The following is a 10,629-nucleotide window of genomic DNA, read 5'->3' as shown; positions in this document are numbered from 1 at the left end:
GAGGACCAACTGAGCTGACCATGGTCATCTAATCCAAGATCATGTGGGAAAAATAGCTGGAAAAAATGATCATGTGACAAGAAAGCCTCGAGATGAACAAGCCATGGCAGTACGCATACCTTTTTTTGATTGATGTGAAGGTTGTATGCATATCCTACATATATATACTAGACGTGACGCCCAAACGAATGCATCTAGCACTGAAATATTTATAGATACATCTGATGAAGATTATTACATATGAGTAACATTACCTTTCAGCCGGCTGATTGGAGGGCTTGCATGCGCCATCTCCTTTGCTCGACACATGGCCATGCGGTTGTGAGTTAAATCGAAGGAAGGAAGGAGAGGAGGGACGCAACCTCGTGAGCGTGCTATGTGTCGTCGCTTGCCGTCGGTACTCACGAGAATCGACTAATGCACAACGACATTTCTTTTGCAACAATGCAGCAAGACTCTTGTTGCAATAACGACGGACACAACTGCTAGCCGCATATGCTTGCTTTTTGCAAAATGGTTTCTGCAACTAGGATCTTGTTGAAAAAAATCTGCAACATTACCTCTGTTGCAAGCTTTCTGCAATATGATCATTGTTGCAAGATGTCTCTGTAACATTGGCTCTGTTGCAATGGGAAACGACACGTTTCGAAGGCTCGCGGGGCGATCCGCCGGCCGCCGCGTAGCAGCTCCCATTACATATTACCTCCAGTCCAAATTATTTAACTCAGATTATCTATGGGAAACGCTAATGCTCTACCAACTGATTGCATGAAAAGTTCCGCCACCCGCGCAGCCGTTGGATCGTCCTTGATCCATGCGTCCCCTTGCCTACTACGCCCCTTTACCTCTTGCAACATCAATGATATTGCAAACCATAACGACGAACAACGACTGCAACTTAGACGAACTTTTGCAACATGAGCTTTGTTGCAAAAAAAAAATTGCAACAAAATCTGTGTTGCGAAAAATAATAATTCCGCGACAAGAACTCTATTGCCAAAAAAATAAATCCCGCAACACAACCTATGGTGCAAAAAATATAGTACTATTTTGTAACATAATCTTTGTTGCAAAAATTTCTACAACAAGGTCTCTGCTGCGAGGTGAACCGCTAGATCGTGCCACATCCAACGACTCACAAAGCGGTGGATCGTGCCACACCCCTCATCTTTTATTGGTTGATACGTGAAGAAACAAGAAACGAGGTAAAAATTAATGCATCGCGTCTAAGTGTTTTGGGATTATTTGATTTTCATAAGATGACTTACACACCTAGATGGAGAGATTACATAATGCCAGGAGTACATTGTACTATCCTTGCTACCGGCCACCGGTTCTACCCTTGCGAGAGAAGCAAGCTCTCTCTCTCCTCCCATGGAAAAAAAATCTCTCTCCTTCAATAATTCACGCCACGTCAATTTGAGGAACCCAGAAGGACCCCTCCGCGAAACACCCCTCAACATTGTACTCCCACACGGTAGCATACCCCACTCTTTCATCCGCCCCCTGTAAACTTTCCCTTTTTGTTCTCTCCCTCCCTCCTCGTCTGCTCGTCTTCCTTCCTGACGCTACTGCCCAATCCTTCCCAAGCAGGGGAGAAAGAAAATCCCAACTCATCTCGTCTCGTCTCTGCCCCCAACCCCCGCGACCGAATCAAACGAGGCGGAGCCGGAGCCGGAGCCGGAGCCCGGGAGGACTCAGATTTGGATTGGAGGAGGTCGCTTCCGTCCGCCCGCAAGGGAGGGTGGGAAACCCCGAAAGCTATCTATCCCCAGCCCAAATCCGTGCGGGGTTGGTGAACCGGCCGAATTGGGGGCAAGATACGTCGATCCCACCCAGGAGCCCCCGTCTCTCGCCGGAATTTCCAAGGGAGGGAGCCGCCGCCTTCCCGCCGCACGGGTCGGAGATTGGGTGCGCGCGATCGGTGGGAAGGCAGGCCGCGGGCTTCGTGTGCGCCTGGGCGCCGAGAGATTGAGGATTTGGTGCCTGGGCTACGACTCCGTGCCGTTTGGTGGCTGCCTTGTTTGGTGGCGTGGTAGAACCGCAGATTTTTAATCTGAAGGGGCGTGAAGCAGAAAAGGAAAGCAGGAAAAAAAAAAGTACAGCAAAGTCTGGTGGAGGGGAACTTGTCGGGGAAGATGAGTTCCGGGTCGGCGGTGACGGCGGGCGGCAGCGCCGGCGCGGAGGGCGCGGCGCTGGGGCAGAAGCTGATGGTGCACGTGGCGGAGAACGGCCACAGCATGGAGTTCGAGTGCGGGGGCGGCACGCGAGTCGAGGCCATCCAGCGCGCCATCGAGCACGTCTGCGGCGTCCCGCCCGCCGACCAGCTCCTCCTCTGCGGCAACATCCCTCTCGACGGCGCCAACCACCTCGCCCACTACAACCTCCCCCGCGACGACCGCGAGGTCTTCCTCTACAACAAGGCCCGCCTCCATGCCGACTCGCCGCCACCGGCGCCGGAGTCTATCGACATCCCTGAGCCATCTATTCCGCCGCCGCCCCGGCCGCAGGACACCGCACTGGAGGTGTCTGCTGACCCGGCCTTGAAGGCGCTGGTGTCTTACGAAGTCAGGTTCAGGTATGACTTCCAGGTGGCCAACGCGCTGTACCAATCTAGCGTGGCCAAGTACGAGGTGTGCAGGAGGCTGCTGCGGGAGTGGCAGGTGCAGGAGCGTGCTCTGGACATGGCTAGGAGCAACCTGGAGCAAGCATTCCGCAAGCCCTCACTGCGCTATTCAAATTTCATGCGATCCTTTGCTCAGCAGCACCGTGGATACGTTGAAGTTCTGTCAACCTTCGAGAGAGATGTGCAGAGGTTGCGTGCTATTAAGCTGCATCCACACCTGCAATGCGAGGGCAGACGGTGCTTGCTGGACCTTATGGATGAGAATAGACTGAGGAAGCTGGCAGATGAGTATGTAAGCTCACAGAAGGGTTTCGAGGATTTTGTCTTGCCGCTGAAGGCAAAATTTCTGGAGTTAAAGAGGAGGGTGGAGAGCTTGTTGAACTCTATGAGCTCGAGTGCATGGAAGGATCTGGAGGCGCTGATAAAAGAGCATCATAGAGTCATCGGTGACCAGAAGAGCATCATGCAGTCTCTAAGGTTAGACTGAAGCAATGTCCATATATTTAACTAGTTGTTGCTTTTCCGTGCATACTTCCGGAGAACAATTACTGACCTTGAGTTAATGACTAGTTGACATACCATGTAGATTGGCTTGAATTTGAGTTGCTGGTAATTCCTTTGTTAAACTACTTATGGAACACTGGAAAATGGTTTTGCATGGTGGAATAAACAACGAATTATCATTTTATCGTGTAGAAAATATGTTGGTTATACCAAAAAGTTTGTAAGTAATTATGATTTGCATTAGTAATATGTTAACTAGTGAGATCGGCACTTGTCTGAATGAAGGGATAACAGCTTATTGGGATATGTTATCCGGTCTTTATATGCTATGAACTTATGGTACCACTACCACATAACAGTTTCTTATCCCGAGACTTAATTAATCTGGTAACTACTATATTTATTATCCGTCTTTTCTGCCATAATTGAAACATGCTTCTATCACACTATATTCTGAGAACTCTTATGTTCTGCAGTAAAGATGTCGATACATCAAAGAAGCTTGTTGATGAATGCTCAAGGAGCCAGCTGTCTGCTTCTGTCCGACCTCATGATGCAGTTTCAGCAGTTGGTCGTATCTATGAGGTACATGAAAAGGATAATTTGCCCAGCGTACGTAAGTTTGACCGCATGCTTACAAACTTGCTTCAGAAATGCAAGACCAAGAAAAATGAAACAAATACTTTAGTACATGTTTGCGTGAAAGGGGTCAAATCTGCTCAAATTGATATCAAGGACATGATGATGAGTCAGTTCATTTTATACGAAGAGGCAATAGATAGTCGAGACAAAGAATTTTCTTATCTGAAACTACTGGGTGGCTTGGGCCATGCATACAAGGCTTGTCTTGCCGAGGTCGTGCGAAGAAGGCATTCTTTCAAGCTGTATACTGGCTTGGCTGGACAGCTTGCTGAAAAACTAGCAGCAGAGCGTGAAGTGGAGATAAGGAGACGCGAGGTTTTCCTTCGTACATGGCGTAAGTACATTCGAGGAGAAATCATGGGTTCCATGGGTCTGTTTGGTTCACCTAGCCAGTGTGATGTAAACATTGCACCGTTTGATTGCGATCTACTGCCAATTGATGTTGATGATCTGGAAAAGCTTGCCCCCCGGTCTTTAGTGGGGTCTCTTTCGAAACCTGAGAGATCACAGCAACATAAGTCTTCATCAAGTGATTCTAGTACCACTGGAAATTTCATTAACACCGAACAAAACAGTCTGAATACTGATGGCCAAATGGATTCCCAGGATTTTTTTGGGGGCTGTGATACTGTTGATATAACAGGGACTAGTGTATTAGAAGTGGAGAACGCCAGATTAAAAGCAGAACTTGCTTCTGCAATTGCAGTTCTCTGCACTTTTGGCGCTGAATACGCACATGAATCTATTGATGAAGGGCAGAATGATAATGTGTTGAGAAATTCAAGAGAGAAAACAGCTCAGGCACTTTCCGCAAAGGATGAATATGCCAACCAGCTTCAGTCAGTGTTGAAGGCAAAGCAGGAGCAGTGCTTGTCCTTTGAAAAGCGTATACAGGAGCTTGAGGAACAATTAGCGAATCAGTACATACACGGGCAAATGGTTTCAGGAAGCAAAAGCGCATCAGATTCCCTCCTTTCTACATTTAAAGGTAATGACTGCAACCTGGATGGAGGTAGGCAAACCCATCTGCGTGACGAATCAAGTGTGGCTATGGATGAGACATCATCAACATCTGAACAGCCATCTAAGCAAACAGAAGGTGGTGATGAGAATATGACTGACGTTTCAGGTGCACTGAACTTGCAATTACTTAACTCAGCAGGATGCGGTAATCTGGATGCTCCCATGGCAGAATTTTCACGTGATAATGAACATAAGGTTGTCAATATTGATAAGGAAGGGCAGATGTTGACTCAGCTCACTATGGTGGATACTTCGGATATTCCTGTAGAAGGTCCTCTTGGCATCTTAAACTCCAAAGCCAATGAACATCATACTTTGGAGTTTAGGAATAACGAGCTCTTTGTGTCAGAGTTGCAAAACACAATAGATAAAAAATCAAAACAGTTGGATGAGGCAGAAAGTAAACTTAGCTCTGTGATGGGCGAAGTTAACTCTCTGAAGGAAGAACTTGAAAATGCCCGTGTTCTACTTGACGAGTCTCAGGTAAAATATACATAATCTAGGACAATCTTCACCTGCTTTCTGCAAATTGAAGTATTCTTTCCATGCTTGCATAAAGCAACATTACTTATTTTGTATTTTATAAATCTTGATACAGATTAATTGTGCGCACCTGGAAAACTGCTTGCATGAGGCAAGGGAAGAGGCTCGTACCAACAAATGTTCCGCTGATAGAAGGGCTGTTGAGTATGATGCTCTGAGGTCATCTGCTCTGAGGATACATGGTCTGTTTGAAAGGCTAAATAACTGCGTCACCGCACCGGGCATGTCTGGCTTTGCAGAGTCTCTGCGTTCTTTAGCCCTCTCCTTAGCAAGGTATCATGTTTCTCTCATTTGCATTAAGTTATATGTATACTGACTGGTCAGTGTGTATCATTTCAAGCTCATTGTGGTACACATATCTGATTTATCAGCAATGCATGATGATTGGGTTTTCTTTAGAACTAATGAATAATCCAACTGAATATAAATAATTTATTGGAAGCAGGTGCAGATTGTTGTATTTTATCTTAGCGTCTTGATGTGAGACTGAAGAGACATTTGCTGTTCTTGGCCAAAGGATTTGAGTATTTCATTACAAAAGTGTATCTGCTCCTACGGAGAAAATGAATTGTTGGAGGGATAATGTCGAACACATCGTATTTTAGAATCTGGTGTTAAAATCATAGTCAGTGCCTCCAGAGAATTAGCTATTTTTGCCAATTTTTATGTTACTAGTTACTAACCTAGAGACATGTTTGTTTTTAATGTCCTTGGTTTTGATCCTTTTTCCTACTGAAAGAGATATCTAAGTGTTGTTCTGTACTTGCTGACCCCTTTGTAATGGCTTGTTTTGTTCCAGTTCTGTAAAGAAGGATGAAGCTGATTCTACCACTCAGTTCCAGCAATGCATTAAGATCCTTGCAGACAAGGTTAGTTTCCTGTCACGGCAGAGTGAGGAGCTGATAGAACGCTACTCAAGGGTGGAAGCAGCACATGGGATTCTTATAAAAGAGTTGGAGGAGAAGAAAACACTGGTCAACAATCTATATAGTAAATTTCAACTGGAAAAACAGGTATGGAATTCAGCTTCTCTAACCATAGGATGTGAATATTTTCGTTGGTAAGATACTCATAAAAAATCAGACAAACCTTGAATTTGGTAAAATAATGAACTACCCAAAAGTAATGACATAACATGACTCGTGAACATGAGTGAGTATTAACAGGCATGCTGTGGATTTGAAATCTATTATAAAGTTGGACCTGATTGAATTTGTTTGCGTTAATCTATTGTACTGTTAATTTGCGGTAATGAGAAAGTAAGTTGTACCGTGTGTTTCTAAACTGTTTCAACAGGCCAGCAAGGAGAAGATATCGGTTGGCCATTTCGACGTCCATGAGCTTGCGGTGTTTGTCCGGAACCCTGCTGGGCACTACGAGGCAATCAACCGGAGCCGGTCAAACTACTACCTCTCTGAGGAGTCGGTGGCCCTGTTCACGGAGCCCCACCTTCCTCGGCAGCCCGCCTACATAATCGGCCAGATCGTGCACATTGAGCGGCGCGCGGTAAAGCACACTGACCAGAACGAAGCCTCGCCGCGCCCTGGCGCCCATCGGCGGTCTGCGCCGAACAGCAACCCCTACGGCCTGCCGGCAGGCCGCGAGTACTTCGTGGTGACGGTGGCGATGCTGCCTGACACTGCTGCCACTGCTCGTTGAAGCAAGAACGCCTTCCTGATCCTGCCTAGCCATGGCTGCTGAAATGAAGGGAGAAAGAAAACCTCAATTGTAAATATACAGCCACTTGTTTAAAGTTTATTTATGGCTTTGCTCAGTTGCTTCGTCTGCGTTTGCTTGCTGCCTTGTGTACATAATGCTCGGATTCCTCTGTAAATATGACCCGGCCACTGATGTTATTATCATCTTGGTTCGTTCAAGGAGACTGAATAATATAGTGACATTCTTCCACCTTGTTTTCTCCCTGTGTAGTGCTGTTCCCAACACTATTTCCTCTTGAGCAGCTATGCTTTTGCAAACAATTCCTCTTGAACATGTACTAAGAAGCAATTCAAGCGTGCCGGCGCTGGCAAAGATAATCTATTTGCACTGCGACCATTAGTGGGGACGTCCTGAAACAATGGGCATATGAAAAAATGGTTTTCAAACGTGTTTTAAAATGTCAAAAAATTCGAATAAAATTTTACGCATACATCTTTGCAACATGGGTGTGCGGCGCAAAGTTTTTTTTTCAAATATCTTTTTATTTTGCCTCCGCAAAAAAGATAAGTTTCAGTGCTTCCAAATAGTGTTTCACTACACATTTTTTTGTCTTTTTTTGCACAGCCAAAGAAAAGGTTGTCTCTTCACGAAACTTTTCACGCGCACATAGAATATGAAGATGTATGTGTGATTATTTTTTTCAGATTTTTTGGGTATTTAGAAATGAGTTCCCCAAAGTGGGTTCATATGTCCATGGGTTTATCCATATACTTTTCTTACGACCATCTATATACTGATATTACAATAAGACTTTCTTAATGGAAATTTACTTTGGGTGTATACGCATTCATTGTCTAAATACCATTTTAGCACCTCGGAGTGGAGCTCACGATAAAAAGGCTCTCTATTAATTCTCGTCTGAACTGCGCCGACGGTCAAACGACTCGTCCCAAAAGAAGTGATGCATACAGTTGGCCGGGCCATGAGTCACGCGGCGACGTGGCCACTACCGAAAAAACAAAACCAAACTCCGCAACGAGGAACACGAGAGGCAAGTTCTAGTCGGTTCATCGATCAAACCGACCTTAACCCCATCCTTGCCTGCCACGGAACCTGCTGCCCGCTGCATATAACTCCACTCGCCACCATCCTCCATTTCCACACAAGCAAAGCCCGCCCGACGAGCCCGACCCCAAGCCCTAAAACCCAATTCCAAGCCCGAGCTCGCAGAAGAGAGAAGGGCCGAGTGAGCGACTACTTGAGAAACTCCGCCGATTCCCATGGCCGCGACCGCCGCCTTCGCCCTGGTCGGCCCGCCGGAGGCCGCGACCGCAGTGAGCGCGGCCGCGCCAACGGGCGAAGCGTTCGTGGACCTGCTGGACGCCAGCTTCAACAAGGCGACGGTCGGGGCGGGGAAGGCGCTGACGGAGAACTCCTCGCCGACGTTCGTGTCCTCGGGGGACCCCTGCCTCGACTTCTTCTTCCACGTGGTGCCCGGCACGCCGGCCGCCTCCGTCGCCTCGCTGCTCGCCGCCGCCTGGGCCGCCGACCCGGTCACCGCGCTCCGCCTCGTCGCTAACCTCCGCGGCGTGCGGGGGTCTGGCAAGTCCGACCGCGAGGGCTTCTACGCCGCCGCGCTCTGGCTCCACGCCCGCCACCCGGCCACGCTCGCGCGCAACGCCGCCTCCGTCGCCGCCTTCGGCTACCTCAAGGACCTGCCCGAGCTGCTCCACCGCATCGTGCACGGCGGCAAGTCCACCAGGACCCCCGGCAAGAAGGCCCGCCTCGAAGCCGAGGGCGGAGGATTCGTACGCCGCGGCGGCCGCGGGCGGGGCAGAGGCCGCTGGAGCGGCGGCTCGAGCGGCCTCAAGCTACGCAGCGAGGACCACGCGCCCGCGCCGCCCGACGGCGCGTCGGAGGAGCGCGTCGCGGCCAGCCTGGAGCGTGACCGGGAGCTCGCGGCCGCGGCCGCGGTGTCCCGCCGGGCCAAGAGGGCGGAGGCCGCGGCGAGGGCGTTGGAGATGTACAGCCGCGACTCCACGTACCGGTCCCTGCACGACCGCACGGCCGACCTGTTCGCCGAGCTCCTCGCGGAGGACATGCGCAAGCTGTCTGTCGGCAATGTCAAGGATTTCTCGCTCGCGGCCAAGTGGTGCCCGTCGCTGGACTCGTCCTATGACCGCTCCACCCTCCTCTGCGAGGCCATCGCGCGGCGGCTCTTTCCCAGGGGATCGTCGTCGGAGCTCGGCGACGACCTCCCGGACGCGCACTACGCGTACCGCGCCCGCGAGCGCCTCCGCAGAGCCGCCATCGTGCCGCTCCGCGCGGCACTTAAGCTCCCTGAGGTGTTCGTCTCGGCGCGCGCCTGGGAGTCCGTGGTGTACACGCGCGTGGCCTCCGTGGCCATGAAGAACTACAAGGACCTCTTCCTCAAGCACGACGCCGAGCGCTTCAACGCATACCTTGCCGATGTCAAGTCCGGCAAGAAGCGGATCGCCGCGGGCGCGCTGCTCCCACACCAAATCATCGAGTCCCTCAGCGAGGATGGGGACGACGGCGGAGTGGCCGACCTGCAGTGGCAGCGCATGGTTGACGACATGCGCGCCCTCGGCAAGCTCAACAGCTGCGTGGCCGTGTGCGACGTGTCCGGAAGCATGTCCGGCCTGCCCATGGACGTCTGCATCGCGCTTGGCATCCTCGTGTCCGAGCTCACCGACGACCCGTGGCGCGGCCGCGTGATCACCTTCAGCGAGCAACCGAACATCCACATGATCAAGGGCGACACCCTTTCCGAAAAGACTGACTTCGTCCGGAACATGGATTGGGGTATGAACACCGACTTCCAGGCAGTGTTCGACAAGATCCTGGAGGTGGCCGTGGACGCCGGCCTGCCGGCGGAGAAGATGGTGCGGCGGGTGTTCGTGTTCAGCGACATGGAGTTCGACCAGGCGTCGGCGAACCCGTGGGAGACAGACTACGAGGCGATCGTGAGGAAGTTCTCAGAAGCTGGCTACGGCGCCGCCGTGCCGGAGATAGTGTTCTGGAACCTGAGGGACTCCAAGGCCGTGCCGGTGATGTCCGGACAGAAGGGGGTGGCGCTCGTCAGCGGGTTCTCCAAGAACTTGCTCAAGTTGTTCCTCGATGGCGGCGGCACGTTCACCCCGAGGGTCGTCATGGAGAAGGCCATCGCCGGACCGGAGTATGATCAGTTGGCCGTGTTCGATTGATGCCAATGTGCATCGCGTCAGTGTTGCAGTCTCGGTGACGGTGGGCTGAATGAGAGTTCGTCGAATCCAGCAGTTCCAATTTCGTTTTCCTTAGAACTCAACTTCTGCTTGAAGAAAAGAACTTGTTCAGCAATGCTTGTTGTGTTGTGTATATGTTATTCCAACAAGGAATTTGATCTTCGGAACCGACTTCTCCTGGACTTGCGCATCGATTCTTTCGGCATTGCTTTAGTTGCACGAGACCAAACTGTAGTTGTGCCACACTTCTGCGCATGAAGCCTTACAATGCCATACAATGCCAATGACACGATCCTTTTTGCAGAGCCTGATCTCGACAAGGCCCCAAATCTGAAACTTCTGTTTTCAGTTTAAAATTAATTGTCGTAAAAGTAAAAAAAAATCGTA

At 50.1% G+C, this 10,629-nt stretch overlaps 2 protein-coding genes across 3 annotated transcripts; both read left to right on the top strand.

Moving 5' to 3' along the window:
- Positions 1-1,480: 1,480 nt before the first annotated feature.
- Positions 1,481-7,246, top strand: LOC119324197 (autophagy-related protein 11-like). 2 transcript variants are annotated; one of them, XM_037597960.1, is made up of 6 exons: positions 1,481-3,103; positions 3,607-5,080; positions 5,144-5,278; positions 5,394-5,611; positions 6,138-6,351; positions 6,635-7,246. In XM_037597960.1, exons 1-6 carry the CDS (start codon positions 2,139-2,141, stop codon positions 6,995-6,997), a joined length of 3,369 nt encoding a protein of 1,122 aa, XP_037453857.1. In that variant the 5' UTR covers positions 1,481-2,138; the 3' UTR covers positions 6,998-7,246. The 2 variants fall into 2 exon arrangements, with proteins under 2 accessions (XP_037453857.1, XP_037453856.1); XM_037597959.1 differs by having other exon boundaries at positions 3,607-5,278.
- An 823-nt stretch (positions 7,247-8,069) lies between these two features.
- On the top strand, positions 8,070-10,424 carry LOC119324305. The gene has a single exon (XM_037598083.1). The coding sequence runs from the start codon at positions 8,278-8,280 to the stop codon at positions 10,222-10,224; it is 1,947 nt and encodes a 648-aa protein (XP_037453980.1). The 5' UTR covers positions 8,070-8,277; the 3' UTR covers positions 10,225-10,424.
- The last annotated feature ends 205 nt before the right edge of the window (positions 10,425-10,629 follow it).

Source organism: Triticum dicoccoides, chromosome 6B (assembly GCF_002162155.2).
Source record: "Triticum dicoccoides isolate Atlit2015 ecotype Zavitan chromosome 6B, WEW_v2.0, whole genome shotgun sequence".
In the NCBI taxonomy this organism is placed as follows: Eukaryota; Viridiplantae; Streptophyta; class Magnoliopsida; order Poales; family Poaceae; genus Triticum; species Triticum dicoccoides.
This window is presented reverse-complemented; position numbering and strand designations above follow the sequence as displayed.

Bases quoted from the DNA above. Each gene is read 5' to 3' on its own strand.
- LOC119324197 (XM_037597959.1), top strand. From the start codon at position 2,139: ATGAGTTCCGGGTCGGCGGTGACGGCGGGCGGCAGCGCCGGCGCGGAG. The intron at 3,104-3,606 runs GTTAGACTGAAG...TATGTTCTGCAG, and splicing joins AGCATCATGCAGTCTCTAAG to TAAAGATGTCGATACATCAA. The intron at 5,612-6,137 runs GTATCATGTTTC...GTTTTGTTCCAG, and splicing joins TTAGCCCTCTCCTTAGCAAG to TTCTGTAAAGAAGGATGAAG.
- LOC119324305 (XM_037598083.1), top strand. From the start codon at position 8,278: ATGGCCGCGACCGCCGCCTTCGCCCTGGTCGGCCCGCCGGAGGCCGCG.